At 47.3% G+C, this 26,002-nt stretch overlaps 1 protein-coding gene across 1 annotated transcript in view; it reads right to left on the bottom strand.

Annotated features, from left to right (window-relative positions):
* Positions 1-2,991: 2,991 nt before the first annotated feature.
* bach2b (BTB and CNC homology 1, basic leucine zipper transcription factor 2b) overlaps positions 2,992-26,002 on the bottom strand; it is a gene marked incomplete at its 3' end in the record, with an annotated part of 83,990 nt that continues 60,979 nt past the window's right edge. The window contains exons 3-5 of the mRNA XM_080023953.1: positions 13,870-15,369; positions 4,737-4,943; positions 2,992-3,486 (exon numbers count right to left, since the gene is read on the bottom strand). Coding sequence (XP_079880079.1) covers positions 2,992-3,486; positions 4,737-4,943; positions 13,870-15,369 — 2,202 coding nt within the window. The remainder of the gene's footprint in view (positions 3,487-4,736; positions 4,944-13,869; positions 15,370-26,002) is intronic.

Below are 26,002 nucleotides of genomic sequence, written 5' to 3'. Positions count from 1 at the left end.
CCAGTAAAAATTAAAAACCCTTAAGTGCTTGACTGGTTGGCGGCGGCGGGCAGCCAACGCAGAGAGAACCTGATTTACAACCGGGTTGGAGCATGAATCTAATTCACTCATTTAACATTTTTCCTTCGACTCGGTTGAACAAAGAGAAGGAAAAATCCCCGGGTCCAGAAAGTCAAAAACAAAAAGAAGAAAAGAAAAGAAAAAAAAAAAAAGCCCGTTTCCGTGTTTTCTGTTGCTCCAGCACGGCTGACTCCGAATCCCGGGGTGGAGTCTCACTTTTTTTCTGGACCCGGATTCTGTTTTCACATTTTAAAAAGACGGGTAAAAGAGGGCGGGTCCAATCTGACGTGCACGGGGCTGCAAAATGAGCAGAGGTGTGTGTGTGTGTGTGTGTGTGTGTGTGTGTGTGTCTTTCTAACGTCCGTGTGTTGAACCGGGGCCACACGGAGGAATTAATAGAATTAACGTCACAATAATCAAAGGGACTTTTACACAGTATCAGTATATAATATATATATATTAAAAAAACTGCTGAAAACATCAACATGTCAATGGATCCATCTGAGGCTGGTGCGGCGCAAGGGTCAGGAAAAAGTCTGGGAAAAGGACGAAGTCCATTCAACCAAAATCAAGGACTTGAAATTTCATTTCTCCAAAAACGTCGAATCCATTTAGGCCTCAAAACAAAACAAATAAATGGTTGTAATATTTGACACATCATACCATGTTGTTGTTAGATTCTGCATTAAAAAGCATTGAGAAGCATTCAAAAGCTGCTGCCACACACCTGGAGACACTTGAGACTTCCTCATGAACTTGGGCTCCAGGACCGTGGATCATGACCAGAAAACAGGATAAACGGAGGATAAAAGGAACAGGTGGCCCCGCCCCACGGCCCCGCCCGCCCCACGGCCCCGCCCGCCCCAAGGCCCCGCCCCACGGCCCCGCCCGTCCCAAGGCCCCGCCCCACGGCCCCGCCCGTCCCAAGGCCCCGCCCCACGGCCCCGCCCGCCCCGCCCCACCCGTTTGTATCGAGCTGCTTTCCTGAGTGCGACGACATTCTCCGGGTTGATCCGGATCACATATCCCGATCGGCAGAAAAATGGGAAAGCAAATATTTACCTTTCGACCTTTAGCCCCCCCCCTCCCCCCAAAAAAGGACGAACCCCCCCCCCCCCCCCCACCCCTCTCCACCAACAGAAACATCTAGAACCTTCTACCTGTACAACACCAACATGCTCCCAAAGTCTTTATTTACATCTGATTCCGACCTCCACCGCGCCCGGGGGCGGCGCTACTGCTGATGAGCGACGGGGGGTGTGTTTTGGTGGGAGTTTGGGGGTGTTCGGGGGGAGGTTTGGGGTGTTTGGGGGAATTAAAGGGGAGTTTGGGGGGAGTTTTAGGGGTGTTTGGATATTTTTTTTAGGGTTTTGGGGTTTTTTTGGGGGGTGTTGGGGGGGTGTTTCTGGAGTTTAGAGGAGTTTTGAGGGTGTTTGGGGAATTTTGAGGGAGTTTTGGGGTGTTTAAGGGTGTTTGGGGTGTTTGGGGTGTTTAGGGGTGTTTGGGTTTTTTTGGGGGGTGTTTAGGAGTGTTTAGGGTTTTTTTGGGGTGTTTAGGGGTATTTAGGTTTTTGGGGTGCTTGGGGGTGTAGAATATAAATTGAGGCCCCGTTATGAACCAGAAATCACTGGTTTCCACGTTCAGGTCTCAGTGGCGAGTAAAAGGCAAAGCAGGAATGTTTGTGTTCGGCCGAGACGCCGCCGAGCTGCAACGTCCACAAATACTAACGTGTGACGGCGAAGAAGACGTTTGTTTGATTTTCTTTCTTTCTTTTCATCGTTCTTTCTTTTTTTTTTTTTGCATATGAAGCTTCCATCGCTCTGAACCGCCGCGTGACGTTTCTTTTTCCTTCGCCTTCGGAGGCCGTTTTGTGTTTTCTCTCTTTTTATTTCTTTTATCATTTTTTGTTTTTTTTGTCGTGAATTCTGTTTGAAAACATTCAGAAGATTTGTGGGTTTTTTTTTTCCTGAGTTTGAATCGCTGTGACCGAGGGGGGTCACCGAGACAGAGAGAGAGAGAGGGGGAGAGAGAGGGAGAGGGATGAGTGTAAAAAGAGTGAAGGCAGAAACGTCGGTTTACACGGAGGGAAAGACGGGCGCTACCACTAGGTCCGTCGCTTTGAGGTTCAGCTTTGTGAGTTGTGAGAGAGGAGGAGGAGGAGGAGGAGGAGGAGGTGAAGGGGGTGGAGGAGGTGGAGGGGGTGGGAGGGGGAGGAGGGAGGGAGGAGGTGGACGAGGAGGAGTGAGGGGAAGAGGAAAGAAGAGGCGGGGGAGGAGGAGGAGGAGCAATATGAGGAAGAGGGGGTGGAAGAAGAGGGAGGTGGAGGAGGAGGAGGGGGAGGTGGAGGAGGGGTGTGTAGCACCATTGTAAGGAGGTTTGGTGAGAAGCTTCCACTCCGTCACGACGGGAGGAGAGAATACCTGGAGAACAGTATTGCTGCTGTTAAGACAACTTTAGTGTCGACCTTTTTCTTTAGAAAAAAACGACAAAACAAAACAAAACGAAACAAAAACAAAAAAATGAAACAAAAACAAAACAAAACAAAACAAAACAAAAAAATGAAACAAAAACAAAACAAAACAAAAAACAAAACAAAAGCAAAACAAAAAACAAAACAAAAACAAAACAAGAACAAAACAAAACAAAACAAAACAAGAACAAAACAAAAAAACAAAAAACAAAAACAAAACAAAACGCGGAAAAAAACAAACAACATCGACATAAATACAAACAAAGCTTGTTTCGTGATGAACACTGGCAGGGGCTGACCGTCGACAACAGCAACAACAACAACAATAACAACAACAGCAACAACAACAACCACGACCCTCAGGAGAAGGTTTGTCAGAAAAAAACTCAAATTAAATAACACCAATAATAAAAACAAAATAAAAACAAAAATAAAAACAAAAACAAAACAAAGCGGAGACGCTATTTGCCGCAGTCCTTCCGCGGCTGCTCGTCAGTCGTACATTTCTCAGTCATTTCCTGGCAGAAGTCCACGGTCACCGCCTGGTTGGAGGACGACGTCTCCGAGGATGAGACCCCGGACGAGTCCCCCGGCTCCGCCCGCCCATTCCGGACCCCCGGACCCGAGCCGGGCCCGGGACCCGGGCTCGGGCTCGGGCTCGGACCCCGGCCGTCCGAGGGCGGGGTGGGCGACCCGAGGAAGCCGGCCTCGTGCTCGGGCTCGGTGAGGTCGATGCTGGTGGGCGCGGGGCCGCGGGGGTCCCGGCTCCGGTCCTGGGGGTCCGGGCCGGGGCTCCGCAGCACGGGGCAGTAGTGGTGCAGGGACTGGACCTGCTCCGGGCTCAGCTGCACGTCGCGGCACACCTCCTGCGACAGGCACGAGAAGTTCTCCCACAGCTCGCCCATGCACGCCTTCAGCTGGTTCCTCTCCGTCAGCAGCTTCTCCTTCTCACACACCTGAGGGCGGAGCAACACCGAGTTAAAGGTCAAAGGTCAAATACCCCTTAACAGGAACAGGGTTTCTGCTGTTACTTATAGGAGCAGTTTGCATCGCTTTGATTTATCCCTGTTTTCTTCTCCCCCCTCATGTAGTACATAGGTAGGCTCCAGCCGGTGACGTAGATTTCAGAATCAGAATCAGAAATACTTTAATAATCCGGGGGGGAAATTACTTAAATTTTGTTTGAACATTGGATGGGGGTCCCCTCCAGAACTTTTAAGCGTCAAGCACTTTATTTCCTGTGTTGTGGTGAATTGTTGTGCACCAACGTGTGCCTTTTGGAAAGGAAAGCGTCTTTCATGTTTTTATTGAGGGGACGCATGCACGTGTTGTAAATATTGAGGGGGGCGTCTCCCCCGCTCCAACCGATTTCAACGCAAGCAACGACGACGTGGGGGACAAATCCACCGTCCGATCGGTGCAAAACCTTGCTCCACAGTTTGTAAAAAGCCGCCTGACGAAAGTTTACGAGCGTTGTTTTCATTGCTGTGCCACGGTGTTACACCCAAATGGGTGACCTGCCGAATTATGTACCAATGCTTTTAGACGAGTGCAACAGCCAAAGATAAAATAAAATAGACAATATTATTTTGAGATTATCTACATTTCTCTCATATTTGCATCCCTCTCATTGTGTTGGGGGACAGTATGCGGGGGTTATTTTACAGAAAATATAAGATGACACAACATTTTCAGCAATAAGTCCCGTTATTATTTTGACAGGGGTTTAAATACGATGGCCATTGAAATACGGTAAAGTGTGTCAGTTATTAATTCTCCAATTCTCCAACACATCTTTGTGCACACCAAACCTTTACCTTGCTTTACTTTTAACTTTTTTTTTTATGCGTGTGGCGGACGCAATACAGGGAAAATAGCGCCACACAATTCAGCAGGTCACCCATTTGGGCGTAACACCGGTAACAACACTACACCAAAGCAAACGACGTGTTTAGCAATAAAACACAATGTTATTTAAAAAATTATAATAATAATAACTATAACTATAATACATACAGTATATGAATCGCAAAGCCAGACACTGTGGCATTATGCTGCTTTGATTGAACTCTGGAGTTTTTGCACGGCACAGTTTGTGGATTTGTCTCCATTCATCCCCCATGATGCAGGGGTGGAGCGTCCGCTCTGGAGCCCGCGGCGCGGCGCACGCTGTCAACGTTATCGACCCTCCACCCACGCTCCTCACCAGCTTCCTGATCTCGCACTCCAGGTTGAGGATGCAGTCCAGCTTCCTCTTGCGGCAGCGCTGCGCCGCGATGCGGTTCTTGCTGCGGCGCCGCACGTCGTGGATGAACTCCAGCTGCTCCGAGGTCAGTTTGTGCATTTTCACCATCATCTGGAAGTCGTTCCGTGGAAGATTCGTGATTTGATCTACGGGGAAAGGAAGCTTAACCTGGAGGGGAAAAAAGAAAGGAAAGGGAAAGACGGAAAGTGTTGAACATCCTGTCCATCTGCAGGCGGCACCAGCATCCTGATCGGACCGATTAATCAATATGAGGTAGATTGGAGGTGTTTGTACAGAGTCTGTGGATTATGAATGGGAATACGACTCTGCAGCCGTGCTTCAGCCCCTGGTTCAGCCACTGACCCAGGGAAAGCATTCACTCTTGACCTTTTCCACCGCACCTGTCGCCGATCGATCTCCCCGCACTGATCAATAAACTGCCTTTTTCCAATTGATGACCCACGGGGCTGTTCCGCCGCCTCCCACCACCAGGTGGCGGCAGCGCGCCGTGTGAGCCGCTCTGCCTTTCATCCTCTCAACAGCGGGTTTTTGTAACGACAATTTATATAATGATGAAACATCCTAAACGTTACAATTATTAGACATAAACACCGACGAGCGCAGCCATCAGGAGCCGCTGGGGCTTAGGCGTCTTGCTCAAGGACACTGCGGCGTGCTGCGAGCAGCGGCCGGGGATCGAACCAGCAGCCTGCAGGTCACCAGGGGCACCGCTCCACCTCCTGAGCCACCGAAAAGAAGAAAAGTGACTTTCCCTAATGGAACGTAGCTCCTTCTCTTTTCTTTATCTGTTATTGTCTTTATTTTTCCTTTTATATTTAATAATATTTTATAATTTTGATCAAAGGGTAAAATAAAAATAAATCCTGGCGTCCGGGGCGTGGCAGGGTGGTGGCCAACCCGCGGCCCGCGGACCCCCCTGTGCACGCCACTTATATACAGCGTCCCCTGCGGAGCAGTGCAACAACCGTTCAAACCGGGTTCTGCCGCATTCCCAGTCAAGGAGGTGGAGGAGGAAGGAAGGTGATCTCAAGCCTCCGCCCCCTTCGGTGATCTGCATCCACCCCCCGGCCTGGCGTGGTGCCAACTTGACAGATTGAGGGTGGAGTTGGAGGGGGTGGAGGGATGGAGGGATGGGGGGATGGGGGGATGGGGGGATGGGGGTTGATCTGGGGGATGGGGGTTGATCTGGGGGAGGCAGTGACTTGTCAACCTGGTGGGTGACAACCCACATCGTGAGCGGTGACTCCCGGGGCCACGGGAGCAACCGCCTGAAGAAAATACACAGATATAGTGTATTTATACTACAGATGTACTACATCTGCAGATTTACAGTTTTTCACCCGTTTGTGTTCATTCTGTGTTTTTTTTTTTTTTTTTCCCATTTTACTGGAAGACAAGGCGTAGAAGCCTCAGGCGTAATGGCAACCCTTCTGACGGAGCAACATCAGAGGCTCCTCCACCTCCTCCACCTCCACCCGGGGGGCCCAGAGGAGCCGCCTGCACCGGGGAAGCAGGACAAAGAGAAGACGGATGGAGAGAACCTGAGAGAGAGAGAGAGAGAGAGAGAGAGAGAGAGGCGGAGAGCTTAGCGGGGATGAGAGGCTGCCTCCTCATCCACTTCCCCTCGCTCCCTCGTTCCCTCGCTCCCTTTCTCCTTCTCCTTCCCTCTGGCTGTCGCCTCCTCTGGAGCTCGGGGAGAAGAAAGTCACTCCAAGGAGGAAAGAACGAGTGGAGGGAGGGATGGAGAGATGGAGGGAGGGAGGGAGGGGTGGAAAGATGGAGGCAGGGATGGGGGATGGAGGGAGGGAGTGAGGGATGGAAAGATGGAGGAAGGGATGGAGGGATGGTGTTATACATCTTGTACCTGCCCGTCGCTCATCCAAGCCAGGAACTCCCTAGAGCTGCAGAGCCTCTCTCTCTCTCCCTCTCTCTCTTTGTCCCTCTCTCCATTCTTTATGCCTCTTTCCCTCCGTCACCCCCCCGCTCCTTTTCTCTTTTCCTCAGTCTCCCCCTCTCCCTCTACATAACTCTCTACCCCCCCCTCTCTCTCCCTCTCTCTCTCTCTCTCTCTCTCCATCTCTCTCTGTCGCCCTTCCTTCCTTCCCTCTCTCTTTGCATCTCCATCCATCCCTCTCTCAATCTCTCTTTGTCCTGCTCTCCCTTCTCCATCCCCCTCTCCCTTCATCTCTCATCCCTCAATCTCCCACTCTTGCTCTACACCCCTGTCTCCATCCATCCATCTCTCTATTCTTTTCTCCATCCCTCTCTCTCTCCCCTTTTCTCCATTCCCCCTCCTTCCTTCCTTCCTTCCTTCCTTCCTTCCATCCTTCCTTTCTTTCTCTCTCTCTCAATTCAAAGTGTTTCATTAACACAGGAAATTTATAGTTCCTTCCCTTCTATCCTTTCACCCTTCCTTCCTTCCTTCCTTCCTTCCTCTCTCTCTTAATTTAAAATACAATTCAGTGTTTCATAAAGACGGGAAATTAACGTTTCAATTTCCAAAGCTAAAAGAAAACCAAGAAAAAGGAATAAAAAAATATAAACAAACAAATGAAGGAAAAAAAAATAAAAAATGAAGAACAAAAAAATAAAAACAAAAAAATGAAGAACAAAAAATTTAAAAAATGAAGAATCAGAAATAAAAGCATGAAGAATAAAAAAATAAAAACATCAAAAATGAAGAATAAAAAAACTCAAAATTAAGAAGAAAAAATAAAAAAACGAAAAAATGAAGAATAAAAAAATAAAAACTTAGAAAAGAGGAATAAAATCAAAATATATCAAACAATAATAAAAAAAAAAAGCTGCTGTTGCTGTTATGTATAAAATATACAAACAGATAAGTGAAGATCACCTCAAATAAAAATGAATGGAAGAATTTAAACATTTCTGTTCTCCCTCCCTCGTCTGGAGGGGTGAGTGGGGTGGAGGGAGAGAGAGAGAGAGAGGTCGTCACCCGTCTTTCACCTCATCCTACCTCCATCCTCCCTCCATCCCTCCATCCCTCCATCCTGGTGCAGACGGTGAATAAATGACGAGCGGACGGTGACTGAAGTGACTGAGTGGCCCCTAATGGGCAGGAGGGAACGGAAAGGTGATCTGCAGGGATTAGACCGGCCCGGGGCCCGAACAGGATGGGGAGACAAACAGAGGAGAAGATGGAGAAGGAAGTTTGTTTTCTCTGCTTCACTTTTCTTTCTTATACGAAACTGCTTGAAAATATGACAAAACAATTCAAAATAATGATCATAAGCTAAACAAAATGTGCACACACACACACACACACACACACACACACACACACAGAAGGATGTTGGAGACATGTTTGTTTTTTTCTTGTAGGTGTAAGTTTGGAAACGCTGGATCCTAAATGTCACAACAAATCAACAAACAAACAAATGACTCCCACACAACAAAACAATTAATGAAGAAATGAACCACACTGAAGAACCACGTACAGAACGTAACGTGGGCGGAGGGATGGACGGAGGGATGGATGGAGGGATGGACAGAGGGATGGACGGAGGGATGGACGGAGGGAGGGATGGATGGAGGGAGGGATGGATGGAGGGATGGATGGAGGGATGGACGGAGGGATGGATTGAGGGATGGAGGGAGGGGTGGACGGAGGGATGGAGGGAGAGATGGACGGACGGAGAGATGGATGGAGGGATGGACGGAGGGATGGACGGAGGGATGGAGGGAGGGATGGAGGGATGGACGGAGGGATGGATGGAGGGATGGACGGAGGGATGGAGGGAGGGATGGAGGGATGGAGGGAGGGATGGATGGAGGGAGGGATGGACGGAGGGATGGATGGAGGGATGGAGGGAGGGATGGAGGGATGGAGGGAGGGATGGAGGGAGGGATGGATGGAGGGATGGAGGGAGGGATGGAGGGATGGATGGATGGAGGGAGGGATGGATGGATGGAGGGATGGAGGGAGGGATGGATGGAGGGAGGGATGGATGGAGGGAGGGATGGATGGAGGGATGGACGGAGGGAGACCTGTGACGCTGGCAAGTTTTTCCAGTCATGTCTAACTCCACCAGGAAAACCAGTCCAGATACTGGGATGACATCATCACACATGCAGAGCAAATCATTCTGGGAATTCACACCTTCCATTCTGTTCATTTCATCATCACACCTCCCTCCCTCCCTCCCTCCTTCCCTCCCTCCCTCTCTCCCTTCCTTCCTCCCTCCTTCCATCCCTCCCCTCCTCCCTCCCTCCCTTCATTCGTCCCTCCCTGCCTCCCTTCCTCCCTTCCTTCCTCCCTCCTTCCATCCCTCCCCTCCTCCCTCCCTTCCTCCCTTCCTTCCTCCCTCCTTCCATCCCTCCCCTCATCGCTTCCTTCCTTCATTCCTCTCTCCCTCCCTCCCCCCTCCCTCCCTTCCTTCCTCCCTTCCTCCCTCCTTCCATCCCTCCCCTCCTCCCTTCCTTCATTTATATCTCCCTCCCTCTCTTCCTTCCTTCCTTCCTCCCTCCCTCCCTCCCTCCCTTCCTTCCACCCTCCATCATTCCTCCCTCCCTCCCGGCCTCCCTTCCTTCCTTCCTCCCTCCATCCCTCCCTTCCTCCCTCCCTTTCATCTGTCTCCCCTTCCTCCCCCTCTATCATCATTCTTATTCTTCTTGTTATTATTATCACTTCTCCATCACTTCATGTCATTGTGCTGTATGATTATCTTGGGTTACACACCGTCTGTAGTTTTGGTTATTTACAGTCCTGCTGGTGGACGTTTGATAGTTATTTCAATGTGAAAAGCCGCAGATAAGGAGGATCCATTGAGGTTTCGATTACAGATCAATGCCGCTTTCGCATATTATCAAAGCTGACATATTATCAATACGATCAATATGAGCGTTGACGCTGCAGTGATGTTATGAATCACAGATATCAGTGTGACCGCGGACACGTCATAGCAGGAGGCGGTTCCGTTTCTTCACTTCCTGCCGCACGGTTGCACTCATTCTCGCTCAGTTCCTCCCACCCGATCGGAGATCAATAATCAATACTGGAACAGTGTGCAACAGAAGGAGAGAGAGGGAGAGAGAGAGAGAGAGAGAGAGAGGGGGGAGATAAACAGGGAGATTTGGAGAGAGTGACCGAGAGAGGGGAGATAGAGAAGAGAGATGTGAAAACAAGACTATGTTGATATCTTAGCTTATACTTACTTCTTTGTATTTATAGATAAATATTTTTAGATAAACATAAAAAAAATATATATGTTTTTTTACTTTTTTTACTTATTTTTTTATTATTATATATTATATAATATATTTTATACTATTTATATTTTATATTATTATTCCATTTTTCATATTGTATTTATTTTATATACCATTTTATTTGAGGTTATCTCTCCTCATTTGCATATATTTATATATATGGGATGAATAAATATGATCACTTTACATTTGATATTTAATTGTATTTTTTATTTATATATAACGTTTGTATTGATTGTTGTATGCCCAGCATGCTGACAGCACAAGAAAAAAATAAATAAATACAATAAAATAATAATAATAAAAATAATAATAATAATAATAATTATTATTATTATAATTATATATATACACACATACATACATACAGACACATATATAATTTTTTCATTGCCTATTTTATTTCTGTTTTATTTCAGGTTTTCACTCGTCCGTATATATTTATAAACTGTATATGGATGAAAAGATATGATGCTAGTTCAAGCAGTTGACAGACAAGTCCATGGAAATGCACTGAATTTCCCCAAATATTCTATAAAAGAGAGAGTGAGATGAAAATGGAGGCTTGGTAGAAACACTTGAGCGATGGAGTAACTCATCATGCTGAGTTGGCGCCTGCCCCGTCGCTGGCACGCCCATGGGGTGGGCCCCTAGCGGCCACTGGGCCCCGGTGCTGCCGGTACCGGTTTCACCGTCGGTACTTACGCCACTGATCTGACCCCTGACCTCTGACCCTTGCTGACCCCTCTGACCCGCCGCCCCCTGTGACAGTGGGGGAATACACACTGGACACGGAGAAGAAAGAAGAACCAGTGACATCAGACGCTGTCGAGAGAAACCAAACCTGGCTCAGGAGACGTGAACGTGAACGTGAAATTAACCGTTGGTCAGATGTTGAAGGAACATTTTATTATGTTGTGTTTTGATTTTCTGCTAACATATATTAAGACATGGAGGCATGCTGCACAGAAGGCCCAAACAGAATTACACGCCACAAGTTGATATATTTATTTAAGATAGTGTTGTTTGTTTTTTTTCCACTGCATTTTATAGATTTCTTATTTATTTTTACTTATTAATTCTATAGACCTCTAGGTTTTTATAAAGTGTTATTTTAATTTATATATTTTACAGACTTATAAAATTGTTTTTTATAAAGTGTTATTTTTCTTCATGCTCACTGTGTTTGTTTCAATGTTCCTGGAATTGTGTTTCTTTTTTGTTTTAAAAAGTGTTATACATACATAGAAATTAGATAACTCCATATGGGATGGTAGCTCAGGAGGTAGAGCTGGTGGTCTAGTGATCCAAAGGTTGCTGGTTGGATCCCAGGCTCCTCCTGCTAGCATGCTGTAGTGTCCTTGAGCAAGACACTTAACCCCTAATTGCTCCTGATGGCTGCGTCCGTCGGTGTTTGAACAATTGTAAGTCGCTTTGGATAAAAGCGTCTGATCAATGACTAAATGTAAATGTAGATAACAGTAGTAGTAGTAGTAGTAGTAGTAGGAGCAGTAGTAGTAGGAGTAGTACAACTAATACAAGTAGTAGTAGTAGTAGCAGTGTAAACACCTCAGACTGTGTTCGACCAGCGGGCCCCACTAGGGGGCGCCGAGCCTTCCCTCACGGTCAGGTAACCATGGAGGGACCTCCACACTCTGTTCCAAGCAGCAGCTCGGACGTAAAGGACGCTTTGTAAACGGGGTCTCGTGTTGGGACGTCGCTGAGGGGAGAAGAAAACAGACGGATCCCCCCGTGACGTGTCCCAGGAAGAACCTCCAGTTTGGCTTCACGCTCGTGACCGGACGGTCCTTAGAAGTGAAGAGGTGTTCTTTAAATGTTCAGACCCTCAAGTCTCATGGAAAACTTAACGGTTGCCTGGTTGCCTGGTTGCCCGTTTCATACAAACAATTTCAAATGAATTCTAAGACATTTAGGTGTGAATTAATTTTTCCGAAGAAGAAACTTATTTTCCGTGGGACTGAAATGAGACAAGATGAAGCTTCCTTCTACGACATGACGCAGGGCATGATGTGGAACTGGGGCTCCACCTCAGCCCCCGTCACATTTCTCAACACGTTTTGATGAATAGTTGAACGCAGTACTTCCAAGGTACTTCCGCCGCACCTCCGCTGTGATGCGGGAGGTGCTGGGTTCCAGCAGAGCCGGCATTCCAGAACGCGTACATGTGCAGGGGAGCACCTTTGAGGCTCGCACAGCTCTACGTCTGGCAGCCGCCTCGCCCTGCCCTCTGCGGCGAGGGCGCCCTCGATTACCTCGGCTGCCGGAGAGCGAGCGCCGGGAAAAGTTCATTCATAATAAATCTTATCTGCAGGATAACCCTGTGTAAGTCAAGAGCGATTTGACGGCGGGTTTTGTGCGTGTTGATGGAGTGCCTGGTGGCGGCGGCGGCGGCCGGATGACTCACACCCGGAGGGACAACAAAGGGGCGTGTCACGGCACAGAGTCGTTTTTATCGGCCGGCGGCTCGTCCCCCGGTAATGTACAGCCCCTGCATCGCGGCCCCTGTGGAGGGGGTGGGGCGGGGGCCTCCGTGCGGCGCGCCGTGGAAGGCGATCGCCATGGCAACGCAACGTCAGCAACGTTTCCCTCTCATCCCTCCCGGCCCTCCCCCCCCTCTCATCTTCATCTCCTCTCACCCGCTCAGTCTCCTTCTCATGCTACTCCCCTTCATCTCCTCTCCGCCGAGATGCTTCCGTTCCCTCGACGCCGACGCTAGTAACTGTCACTTCGCGCCGCGTGACCACCGGCGAAATTCATTGGGCGACTGGAATCGGCGCAATTTTCGGGATCCCCCCATTCTCTCTCCGGAAAAAATACAAATAAAAATGTATTTCGCCGGAGCTTCGCCGTCCAAGCGCCGTCCCACTTTAGGTGCTTCCCTCCGGCCACCGGCTGATCTCTACCCAGTAAACAAAAACAACAGTCGTCTTGTCTGCGGCCTAAAGGACGTCTGCCCAGAGTGGATTAAGGGGATGAAGATTAGGGGATTGGCCATCCACCCTTGTCAGCAGTGCAGGGTTAGGGCCCCGTCATGAGATGCAGCCGACCCGCCGCCGCACACACTCAACTCAATACAATCCCGTGTCCATTAAATCTTAATGGCCCCGGCGCTTCTCTCTCATAATACATGCGGCGCGATCCCCTTCGCGTCGCGCCGCACACCTCCGCCGCGGCAGCGCTTGGCAGCTAATTGGTGATAGACCGGCATGTCAGATCTCAGCTTGTTACCGCGAGCGGAATTAGCGTATGCATATTTATGGGAGGGCGGATTACAGATGTCAGGGTTTTGTGCGGGGGATGAAGTGAGCTAGTTAGGACGGCTGGCAGCCGCAGGGAGACGGATCCAGCCGCGGCGAATCACTTCAGAGGGCAGTCGTACCCTGAGAGAATCCTGACCCTTCAATCGCCTGCAGTGTCGCTCTCGCTCTCGCTCTCTCTCTCTCTCTAACGCACACACACACACACACACACACACACACACACACACACACACACACACACTTCCTTGCACACATTATCCACCAATCACAGCCCTGGAAAAGCTAACGCCCCCTCCTATGATTGCGCTTCCAAGATATGTGTTCCAGAACACTGAGACTTATTACACGGACATCCAGCGGTGCATGAAGCAGATTAATAATATCAAAGCACATCTGCGCCCTTTGGTGGCTGCCTGTAAATCTTGAGTGAACACTCTTCTCTCAATTTCATCGTCATTTACTGGCTGCTAATGCAGGCCTATAGAGCGGGCCGGCAAAGGTGGGGTCGAGTGCAGGACTACATTGCTTGGTACGTGCATACGAGACGGTGTTTGAACGCTCACCTCTGGCCCTCGATCCTGTACGTGGCAGGACTCGCTGTCTCCCTCCGAAAAGGAACCAGACTCGTCGCTGGAGTTGGTGCCGTACGACTGCTCGCACTTGATCTTGGGGCGCACCTGGTTTAAAAAGGCGTCCCCTCCCACGCCCTGGTCCTGCTGGTCCGCAGCGAGGCAGCGCGGCGAGGAGGAGAACTCAAACTGGGGCAGGCTGCAGGGTGAGCCGCCGCTGCCGTCCTCCGCGTAGGAGTAGGACGAGCAGGAGCTGGAAGTCCTGGTTCGCGTCTCGCACGGCGGCGAGCGCGGGCATACTTTGATTGGCACTGGGCAGCTGGTGTTGGGTCGCTGGCGGCACAGGAGCGGGGGCTCGCTGGAGGCCACACTGGGGGAGTAGGACTGGGTGGTGGGCAGGGACTGGCTGGCCCCAGCCCACAAGCCCTTTGGCGTGTGCTCGGAGAGCTCTATCTCCAAAGAGTTCCCGCCGGGGAAGGAATGCGCCGGGGTTCCCAGACGGTCGCAGGACCCTGAGGAAAATATGACGCTGCGCCGGTCGAGTTCCGCTTCCTGTTTGCAGACGCCGTCACAGGAGGCGGACTTGTGGGACAGCCCCACGGGGAAACCGTCCGCATCCTTTGGGGGTGTAACAGGCAGGCCGAGCTCCCCAGTGAAAGGCTGGTGAAAGTCTTTTCTGTGATCTCCCTGAGAGGTTCCTTTGTCCTGGGGGCAGACAAGTCTGTTGGCAAATAGCTGCTGTGATGGAGTGGGCAGACTGGGGAGGTCCACCCCTTTTTTGAAAAAGGCTCGGAGGCATGAGGGGGACGTTGCTGCCTTGGTTCTTTCGGAGGGTACGGGACTGTCCATCTCCATGGCCGTCACACTATCCTTTTCCCTGGCGTCCTGCTCATCCCCGGACATGCACAACGAGATAGCCTCTTCTTCCGCCCGTGGTTCCACCTTGATGTGGTCCACCGGCAGGTCCCCGTGGCCCTGCCCCACGGCGGCCACGCCTCTCTCCTTTAATGTGCTTGGGAAACCTGAGGTACTGGTGTGTGAGGAGGTGTCGTTATTGTGCTTGTTGCAAGCCCACTGGTACTTCCTGTATTTGGGGCAGCGGGGGAGGTCGGACGCCCCGTGCTTGTCGAAGTCCAGCCTTCCGTCCGCAAAGTTACTCGGCACAGCCACGGCTAGTCGCTCGTCGTCGGGGCACCGTAGGGAGGGAAGGGCGTCGCCACGGCGCCGCACCCGCGGGGAGGCGGGCTTCACCGCCTCCGGCTGCATGCCCTCGTCGCCAGAGTTGTTCGTCTCGGATGCCACCTTGCGGCAGAGCGGCAGGCCGTCCTCCTCGCTGCGCAGCTGAGCTTCCAGGAAGCGAAAGCAGGAGTCCTCCAGGTTGTGCATGCGCAGGAATTCAGCACAGCGGATGACCTCCTGGATGTTTTCTCTGCTGAGTAACAGCTTAGCGGTGTAGGCAAACTGCAACAATGGGGAGAATCCCCTGGCAGTGACCTGCGAAAAAACAGGGAAATTGCCAGCATTACCATCAGCACAGGCATTGTCCAGAGCCCTTGGAGTGTGGTGAGACAACCCGACAGCTCCAATGACCATAAACAAACACTGTAAAGTAGCAGTTAATCTTTCAGCGGGTCAGCAGTGAACATTCTACACAACGGTTAATAGAAACTTGTGCTCTGAGCCGTTGGCAAGGTGTGCGCTTCATATTCAAAGAACAGTCACCATTGTGACATTCCACAAGGCCGCCACTGTCTGCAGTCAGTATTTATATTGACTCCCCCCCCCCCCCCCCCCCCCCCCCCCCCCCACCAGCCACTGCTTTGTGTAACTGAAAGGTTTGCTCCAGGTACCGGGGAATAGAAATAACCTGCCTCATAATCATTCAGCCACAGACATCGAACCTGGCGTAGCGCTCCCGGCCGCAGGCTTTGCTAATGAAGAAGGATGTGCAGTCGTACGACTACTAATGGCAAATGTACTTACTGTAAGTAGCTCTGGAGGAAAGTGCTTGCTAATGACATGATGTAAAGCAATGTAATGTGATGTAATGTAAAGACCGTGTCGGGCTGAAGTGCCCTGTTAAACACCATCTTGTTGGCAATTTTCGAGGGAAAAAGTACAACGTTTAACCCACTGGCCTATTGAATTATCTCCTACTTCTTACTACTTTGAGGCTTTTACCCTATTTCAGTGTAAACATGCATGGGCCTACGGATGTGCAGTACTTTAGCTGCACCAGGCGGGTCATGGCATCCCAGCGCCAGCCTCACTTTGTGTGTCAGCACCGCGGGTTTCAAAGGTCAGTCGCCTGTCGGGCCTAATGGGTTGTAAGACTGAGGCTTATCCCGGTTCGCGGCCATGTGGCATGGGATGAGCCGAGCGAGGGAAGCCTTCCATTTGGACTTAATGCCGGATAAATAAGTGAGCTCCTGAGCCCACGGCGGTCCGGGCCGCCCTGAGCGAAGGCAGACAGAGCGGAGAAAGGAAGGAACCCGCAGGAACCAACCTAGCGCTCGGCTTGAGGCTCACGTTCATCACCCGCGACGACAAAAGCAAGTCATTTTCGGGCTCTTGGGGGATGTGATCACACCCCAAACGAATACACGCACACTCGCAGGGAACAGGTGGGGCTATGAACCCAATTACAGGGGATTCGCATTGGATCTGGAGCGCCATTGTTCACTCTACAAAGCATCTTTTCAGAGGCCGACCGGTGTGAAAGTCGTCCTCACGAGGGTTTCCAGGGGCACCCAGATGTCGGGAGGGAGCGGCAGAATGTGCTTTTAACGAGCCGCCCTGTTGACTGATTGTTTTGCTGCCTTTGTCGGAGGGGAAAACAACAGGAGATGAGTTTCCATTCCACGGTGGAAGTGGTACGGCCGCCCTGCGAGCAGCTCCCAGCGCTGCGAGGGTCCCTGCCAGACACCCTGCTAGTAAAAGAGGATTTTCCCCTCCTAAGTCGTCAAGCTCCCCAAAACCACAGAATTTGCTCTGTGGATTTTTTTTTTTCCGTTTGCAATAACAACCCAGCACTTTGTATGAGGAAGCAGAAATATGCGAGGGGAAAAAACAGCTTGAGGTCATCTGGTTATAGTGTTGGAATGGACTGAATCAGCAGGCCGCGGCGAGTAGGATCAAAACTCGCACTGTTATTAAGTTGTTGCCTGGATGGCAGCTCCCTCATGCAGTGTTCCTGAGGGTTCTCGTACCCCTAGGGCTACCTTGGGGTACTGCAGTTGGTACTCCGAAAAATGGAAAGAAATTCATTAAAATATATTGGTTATATCTAATGTTTAAAAAAACACATACGATGCACATACAGTTCATTGTCTATTTTTTCTCCCAACGCCAGTGAAGGCACTGCTGACAGAGGATCTCAGAGGGGGTACACTACAAAAAAAAAGTTTGAGAACCGCTGCCCTAATGTGACCCCAAATATAATAAGTGGCCGGAGTAACGAGAAGTCAAATGTGACACCAAATTTACAACATATATAAATACACACACAGACAAAAACTAAAAACAAAACCGATCTTTAAAAAAAACTTTCTTCTGAATTAAACTGCAAAGAACCGAAACTGCGGTTCGACTTGTGCAAAGTTTCGGAGCCGTTCTTAGCGCCGTCGCTGTTCTCTCAACGGAACGGAACCTCGGAGGCAACAGCCACGTTCACAGCGAGGGGAGGAAAAAAAAAAAAAAAGACTGTGTTGAGTCAGCTGCAAAATACTCCTAAATACTCCTAAATACTCCTAAATAACCCAAATGTGTGATTGGTCCCAGTATCAGCTCCACTTCCTTTTCAGCATATTATTCCCATTTCATGTTATTCGCCTCATATGACTCATTAGATATTGGTAATTATATAACCATATGAATCATGAGTGGAATTGGCAAACATCTGTTATTTAAATATCACACCTACCAACGTGTCCATGACTCACTGATGGAGTGATGCTTTCAGTGCGGTAGGTGACGGGCAGCTCGCTCGCTGGTGCCGGAAGTTGCTTATTGAAACGTTGTGAGTACAGTCATTTTATAAATGTTTCATGTTTGCTGCTCGCTGGACAGAAAATCATGGCGCGGCGGTGAAGCAAGGCTTTGCGACACGGTTCAGAGGCAACCAGAAACTCCTTATTTCTTTTTAGGTTTTTTCTCATTTTTATCATTTATTTTCTGTTATTTTTATATGTTTTGTTTATCATTAGGTTGAGTGTTTATTGCCAAATCTTATTGTGTACAGTTAACTGTTAAGTTAATTGTATATTTTCCAATTTTTCCATATTTTGCCATATTTTTATTTTATCGTATTGCTTTGTTATTATTTTGCTTTATCTGTTATTTATGTATTTGCCTTATTAAAAATTATTAATAATATAACCTGTCATCTATAACCTTTAGTCTATTACCCATTATTATAGTTTTTTCAAGGTTTATTTCATATTGGCAATTTTTACAGCTAATAAAAACATTTATTGCTTATTTTTATTTTTTTCAATGGTTTTATTCTTCAAGTTCAAGTTCAAGAGATTATTTGTCACATACATTTACATACAGTCATACATATATGCAGTGAAATGTCATGTCACTTTATTATTATATCATATTTTTTCTATCTATCTATCTATCTATCTATCTATCTATCTATCTATCTATCTATCTATCTATCTATCTATCTATCTATGTCTGTCTGTCTGTCTGTCTGTCTGTCTGTCTGTCTGTCTGTCTGTCTATCTATCATCTGAACTTAGTACCTCCTGGTGGTACCTAACTAGTATCTTTATATTAATAGGTGTCGTTTAAACCGCTATGGCACAAACATCTCGTGGTTTCAATTTAATCCAATCGATCCACATACGGAGCAGAAATGAGTGAAAAACCAAACAACTTTGACCGCAAATATTAAGTTGGCCTTGGTTAACTGATGTTACACGTCTCGTTCTAAAATGAAGGAGATGAGATTTACAGAAACTTTATGACGTCATCATATTATTTACTATAAATGTACAGATATTTATGTACTTTGCAACCTGGTAGATGTCAATGATGTCAATTTTTAGTCCCTGGTCCCCATTACTTTGCCAGATTCATGAAAAATACCATAAACATTAGTCCATAAGAACTCATGACCACGTTGAGTCGAATGCACTCGAGTGTGGGACTGAGTGATGCGTTTAAGATCCAGCGAGGCGTCGGAAAAATAGAAGCCGTGCAATGGTTATTATTCAATAATACTACAAGGTTTTTCGTATTTCATGGAAACGTAACTTATTGAAAATGTAATTCAAGGAAAAGGTTATTATTATTATTATTATTATTATTATCTATCTTATAATTTATCTTATATATACATATATCCTTAAATATTGTAAATTGTTTATTTCTTATATATTGTAGTAATATCCTTACTATATATACAGTATACTAGTGTGACACCAGACTGCTCCTGGTGAGGAGGCATTTGAACTGTGTTCTTCCTTCTCTGGCGGTTGGTTTCTCTTTTTCTCAGGCAGTTTATCTTTCGTTTCGTCCAAATCCAACCCTCACATTCCACCCGGAGCGAAGGAACTGAATCAATATGGAGTCAGCGAGCGTTCAGCGCCACGGGCACGCCGCTGCAGACGAACCCACAGCCGCTTAAAGTTTAAATACGACAAAATATTAGCAGAGGGAGCCAAGTGGGTGCCAGCTGTTATGTTTTAGCAAATTAGTTCTGTCGTGGAGGGTTGCCAGTTGCCCTTGAGCAAGGCACCGCAGGAAACAGCAGAAGACAGCGGCCGTACAGGGCAGAGATATTTGTTGAAATGTCTCAAAATACCTTTAAATCACATTCTACATTCATTGTATCTGTGTTTTATCCTATATGTATATTTTAGCATTATGATTGCATGTTTTTAAATGTGCTATAAAAATAAATTGAGGGGGGGTGTTTAAGTCGCCGGTGCTGGCTTTTTTTGTTTCGTTCAATTAGGAAACGGAGGAAGATAAATACATAATAAAATAAAAACATTGTTTTTACTTGTTTTCTTGAAAGAAAAGGTGAACGGGGCGCGCAGATGACGTAGGTCACTTACCCCGCCGGGCCGGCCCCGCAACACAGGAAGTCACACTGAATGTGAGCCCTGATTTTGCACATATTTGGCAATGGGGGCAATTAGTCCCGTATTGTCGCACACGTAGTTTCATACAGGGCCGGCCGCTGGGGCGACTTCGCAAAGAATGGATGGCGGCCGCTGACAGCGCCATGAACTGCGATCGATTGCGTCCCCTATCTGCAAATCTGTTTGGGTACGATATGACGTCACAAACACGCCCATAAGGTTTTGCTGCTGAGTGCAATTTGCCCTTGTTTTGCGGCGCCTGATCACAATGATCCATGTGGAAATTAAATAAGGGCAATTGTCTCATACCTCTTATGCGGTTGCTATTTGCCCATATTAAAATGAGGTACTAGGCATACATTTGGTGCAAAATTGGCCCCTTTATATGAAAATGAGAGTCGTTGCAAAAAACGTCCCATTCACAAACACCGGTGCAAATAGCCACACGCCGTTAGAGAGACGGTATTCCCGTCTGCAGAGACATGTAGAAGTGGTCGGAGGAACAAAAAAAATTACAATAAAAAGGCAGCAGTGCAACGATCCGTGCGTCTGATCCCAAAATCCTTGTTAGCTGTGTTTTGTGAATTAAACACCTGCTTTTTCTGTTATTTGCGCCGGTTTCGCGTGCCCCGTTTCCTCCAAATAACACAACTAAAAAGTGTGTTTAGATGAAGTTAAATGTTGAACGGAACAAAAAAGCACCGCGAGTCTCCCCATGGAAGGTGGCAAACCTACTTACACATACCCTATATGTGTAAAATATACCTTTCATAACCATATATATATATATATATATATATACATATATATTTGTATACTTTATTAATCTGTCTGGAGTAATTTAGTTCTGGTTAAGTCATTGTGAATTACATACATATACAAATACACACATATGGGTGAGATGTTTATACTGTGTGTTCTATATGTGTAAAATTATACATATTTTTTACACATATGAGTAAAAAATATAAAAAATATACTTTTCATAACCATATACAGAATTGTGAATTATATACATATATACACACACGCATACTGTATATATGTATGTATTTGTATATATAAATACATACACACACATTTATATAATTGTCTATAATTATCATGATTGAGAATTTTATGCACACAGATATACACATACAGTACATACATACATACAAAGTAGTATATAGAGGGTGTGTGCACAGATTGTATGTACGTATGCACACATACAGTATAGCATATGTGTGTATTGTTATATGTATATTTCAAAGTGACTTATATGGTAATAAAAAATATAACGATCAAAAGCATTTGACGTTTACGTTTATTAATGTAGCAGTAAAACCTCTCATACTGTGACCTCACCATCATGACATCATCACCAATGATCACCAAGTGACGACGTCATTACTTCACTACAACACGACACCGCTGACAGACCATAATTGTCACCATCAACCCCCCCCCCCCCCTCGGCAAACAGACGCCGCGAGGCTCAGCCCCCCCCCCCCCCCAAGCTGCTGACTCCATATCCATGTGTGTGTGTGTGTGTGTGTGTGTGTGTGTGTGCTCGGGGGGGGGGGGGGGGGCGGCTTTGACTGAACGATCCCTAAACTGATGACCACAGCACATCTAGTACATGACTGCACACACACACACACACACCTTAAATAAATGTAAAAAACAAACACACTGATCCAGTCCCTCTCTCTCTCCGTCTGTCTGTCTCTCTATTTCTCTGTCTGTCTGTCTCTCTGTCTCTCTCTCTCTGTCTGTCTCTCTGTCTTTCTCTGTCTCTCTCTCTCTCTCTCTCTCTCTCTCTCTCATTTCTCTCTCTCTGTCTTTCTGTCTGTCTCTCTCTCTCCCTCTGTCTGTCTCTCTGTCTGTCTCTCTGTCTCTCTCTCTCCTTAAACTGCTGATAAACGGTGAAAGTGCTGAGTGAATGAAGGAATCAGCAGCAGACGCAGCAGGACAGATTACCAGCAGCAGTGATGGAGGTGGTGATGGAGGTCGTAATTGAGGTGGTGATGGAGGTAGTGATGGAAATGGTGATGGAGGTGGGGCTGGAGATGGTGATGGAGGTGATGACTGAGGTGTTGATGGAGGCGTTGATAGGGATGGTGATGGAGGTGATGATTGAGGTGTTGATGGAGGTGATGATTGAGGTGTTGATGGAGGTAGTGATGGAGGTAGTGATGGGGGTGGTGATGGAGTTCATAATTGAGGTGGTGATGGAGGTAGTAACAGAGATGGTGATGGAGGTGGGGCTGGAGGGAGACAGGTGGGGTTGGGGGGCAGATGGAGAGCTAAATGGAGGGAGATGGGGTGAGAGATCGGGACAGATCAGGAATCTGACTTCAGGGGTCTCCTACACCTCATGTCTCCTATCTCCTAGACTGTCTCCTCACCTCCTGTCTCCTACCTCCTAGACTGTCTCCTACACCTCCTGTCTCCTAGACCTCCTGTCTCCTAGACCTCCTGTCTCCTACCTCCTAGACTGTCTCCTACACCTCCGGTCTCCTACCTCCTAGACTGTCTCCTACACCTCCTTCCCCTACCTCCTCGACTGTCTCCTAGCACCTAAATTGTCTGGAGCTAGGAGAAACCCAAAACAGTCATTAAAACAAAGCTAAATCCACAAGATAAACAGAAGGATGAGTCATGTGGAAATTATGATTATGATTATTATTTTTTTATTACTATTATTATTATTATTATTATTATTATTATTATTATTATTATTATATTGTATTATTATTATTATTATTATTATTATATTGTATTATTATTATTATTATTATACTGTATAATTATTATTATTATTATTATTATTATTATTATTATTATTATTATTATTGAGAAGAGGGCTGATGGAGTCCAACGGCAGCAGAGGAGGAAGTGGAGGTGTTTGGTCCCTAGTGGACAGTCTGTGCACGTTCAGCCTTTCAGCCGAATGAACACTCCCAGAACAATGACTCCACAAGACAGGTGGTGCGTGCGTTGGACTGGACGGGCGGGGTCATAACAGAGCAGGAAGTTGACGGTAGCACCGTCGGGCGGATCCACATCCACAATCACAGGACGCTTTTCAGGAACGCTGCCAGAGAGGCCTGTCAACGACAGGTTGAGCTCTCCCTCCCTCCCTCCCTCCCTCCCTCCCTCCCTCCACTCGTAACGCTGCACTTTGGCCTCCTCTGCTCATTTACGCAGACGTGCTCCAGTGCATTCCTGCATGTCATGCATCCTGATGAGGAGCAGGCAGCGGCCGACGACAATGGAGAGAGCTTCCCACGCAGGGAAAACACTCCATCCCTCCACCCCCGAGAGAGGGAGAGAGAGAGAGAGAGGAAGGGAGAGAGAGGAAGGGAGAGAGAGGAAGGGAGAGAGAGAGAGAGAGAGGAAGGGAGAGGCTGTTTTAATGTCAGATGTGCTGAGTAACGTGACATTATGGCTGCGGAGCCTGAATCATGAAGCTGATTGAGAACAAAACGGCTGCAGCTCCGTGTCAGTGCAGCCACCGCGTCGTCGCAGATCTGCACAGTCACTCCATGACGGGCGTCCTATTTGAAGAATTTTTAGCAACAACGAACCCTTTATTTTTTTAACCCTTCGCCGTCATGTCAAACTTCCCAGAAAACATATTTTTCCACCTCGGCACAAAAGCACTTATTTTTAAATCATCAATGACACATGCATTCGTTTTGAGGGGGCGGGACAGTTCATCCTAAAATGTCACATCCCGTCACAAAAAGAATATATATTTGGTTAAAATTCAATTCAAGTATTTAACATCACAAATAATGTATTAAAAACCAGCTTTCTCTCTCGGTTATCGACGGATCGTTGATGCTTGACCCCGTGAAACATCATAAAACATGATATTATCATCAATAAATAATATCATAATTTACCACCTTTTGAATTGAGGCTTAAATGATGTCACTTCCTCTTTATGATGTCACTCAAAACGAGAGGTTGGAAAAAATGAGTGGGCGTGACGGGTGGGAGAGCAAAACTGAAATGATCGTGTTTGAATGAAAGATTATGTTTGCTACTCATATGTGGTGCATGGACGGAAAACGGGAAAAGATTTAGTTCTGAAAATAATAAAATTGTGATAATTCATCTTTATTCTGTAATATTTGTGACGCGGCATCTACGACTCTACATGCGGATGATGTATTGAAATATACAGTCGTCCTCTGAAAAAACCCTTATGAATCACTTCAATAACATGTTCTCAAACTATGTTAATAATGAACTTTAAACGAGGATTATTTGGGATTTGGAAACATGTGGGAGGATTGTACTGTATAGTGGAATCACTCAGACTGAAAGTCACCTCGAAGGAGGAGTGAGTAGCATCTCACTCCTTAAAGTGACCACGCCCATCTCAGTCCTTAAAGAGTGACCACGTCCATCTCACTTCTTAAAGAGTGACCACGTCCATCTTACTTCTTAAAGAGTGACCACGTCCATCTTACTTCTTAAAGAGTGACCACGTCCATCTCACTTCTTAAAGAGTGACCACGTCCATCTTACTTCTTAAAGAGTGACCACGTCCATCTCACTTCTTAAAGAGTGACCACGTCCATCTCACTTATTAAAGAGTGACCACGTCCATCTCACTTATTAAAGAGTGACCACGTCCATCTTACTTCTTAAAGAGTGACCACATCCATCTCACTCCTTAAAGAGTGACCACGTCCATCTCACTTCTTAAAGAGTGACCACGTCCATCTCACTTCTTAAAGAGTGACCCTTTGGCAGGCGTTTCTTGAGAAACACCCCTTCCATGTATTGGTGTTATCAGACGCGCTTCTCTACAGGCGTTTGCCGTTTCCCTTGTTGGTGGCGGGGTCCGCCTTTCCCGGAAGACAATGCAGTCGATATGAAAGTGTGTCAGTTACAGCGGCGCTGGCAGGGCGGTCACTCGTTGACTCTTTAATTATCAGGCTCTCTTTGCCGCCCCTCCGTCCCCGCCATTAGCACAGCTTCCAATTTAAAAAGATGGCGCCCCCCTGGCCACACACCACCCGGTCTGGAGTAAAGACATGGAGGACGGAGAGATGTGACGGAGGGACGTGACGGAGTGACGGCTCATACATGCCTTCGCAAGAGCTGAGCTGTCAGCGAGACCCCACCCACCCCGCCTGCCCCACCCCACCCAGCGGATTAAATCACATCGCGCTGCGCTAATCCCGAGCGAGTGCCGCTCACGGCGTGCGGCCAGACGCCAAAGAGGGCGTGACCCGCGGGACCCGCCCGGCGCCGAGGCACAACGGGGACTCAGCGAATTCCATACGACAACTTGTTGTTTGTGAGGACGGAGGCGTTAATCCTCCTCCACTCAGGACGGATTAGGACGCGCTGCATGGACCTCCACGCGCTGCACCCTGACGGAGGTTGAGTGCATTCAAATAATAAATACTGGTGCGTCACAAACTGATCCAAGGAAGGATTTCACCTGCGCACAACTTAGAAATTACGATCAATTATTATAGTTCATTTCCTTATATGTTGATGTTTATAAACATCTTTGTATATTTACATACTGTGTGTATCATATGTGTGACATGTATAATAAATAAATCAATACATATATAAATGTCACTTTCATTTTGGTGTGGATCGTAATTATTCTGCTGCTAATATGTATTATATTATATTATATTGTTCTACTATGTTATATATATACAGTATATGGTAAGGCCTCAACTATTCACCTCGACACCCTAAAAAAAAACATTTTGGTAGATTTTGACTTTTTAACTTAACTTGCCTTTTTATGGCTTTAAAGCGTTACAATCATGATGATACAGACTTTATCAGATTTTTGTCAACTGTCCTCCTGTGACTACTTGGGTTCAGGGTTCATGTTAATTGAACCCAACCCTCAGGCCCATCAGCCTCTTCTTTTGGGCCTGTTCCTCCGTGGTTCCATGGACACCTGCTGTGCTGCTCAGATGCTCGCTCAGAAGGTTCTTTCATCTCAGTGTTTCCAGTCGACCTCTCAGCTCCTCCTTGTGCTGATTAGAAAACCCGGC

The sequence above is a fragment of the Zeus faber genome (genome assembly GCF_960531495.2).
Source record: "Zeus faber genome assembly, chromosome: 2".
NCBI classification, from domain to species: Eukaryota; Metazoa; Chordata; class Actinopteri; order Zeiformes; family Zeidae; genus Zeus; species Zeus faber.
The sequence above is the reverse complement of the archived record's forward strand: the minus strand, read 5'-3'. Positions and strand labels throughout refer to the sequence as shown.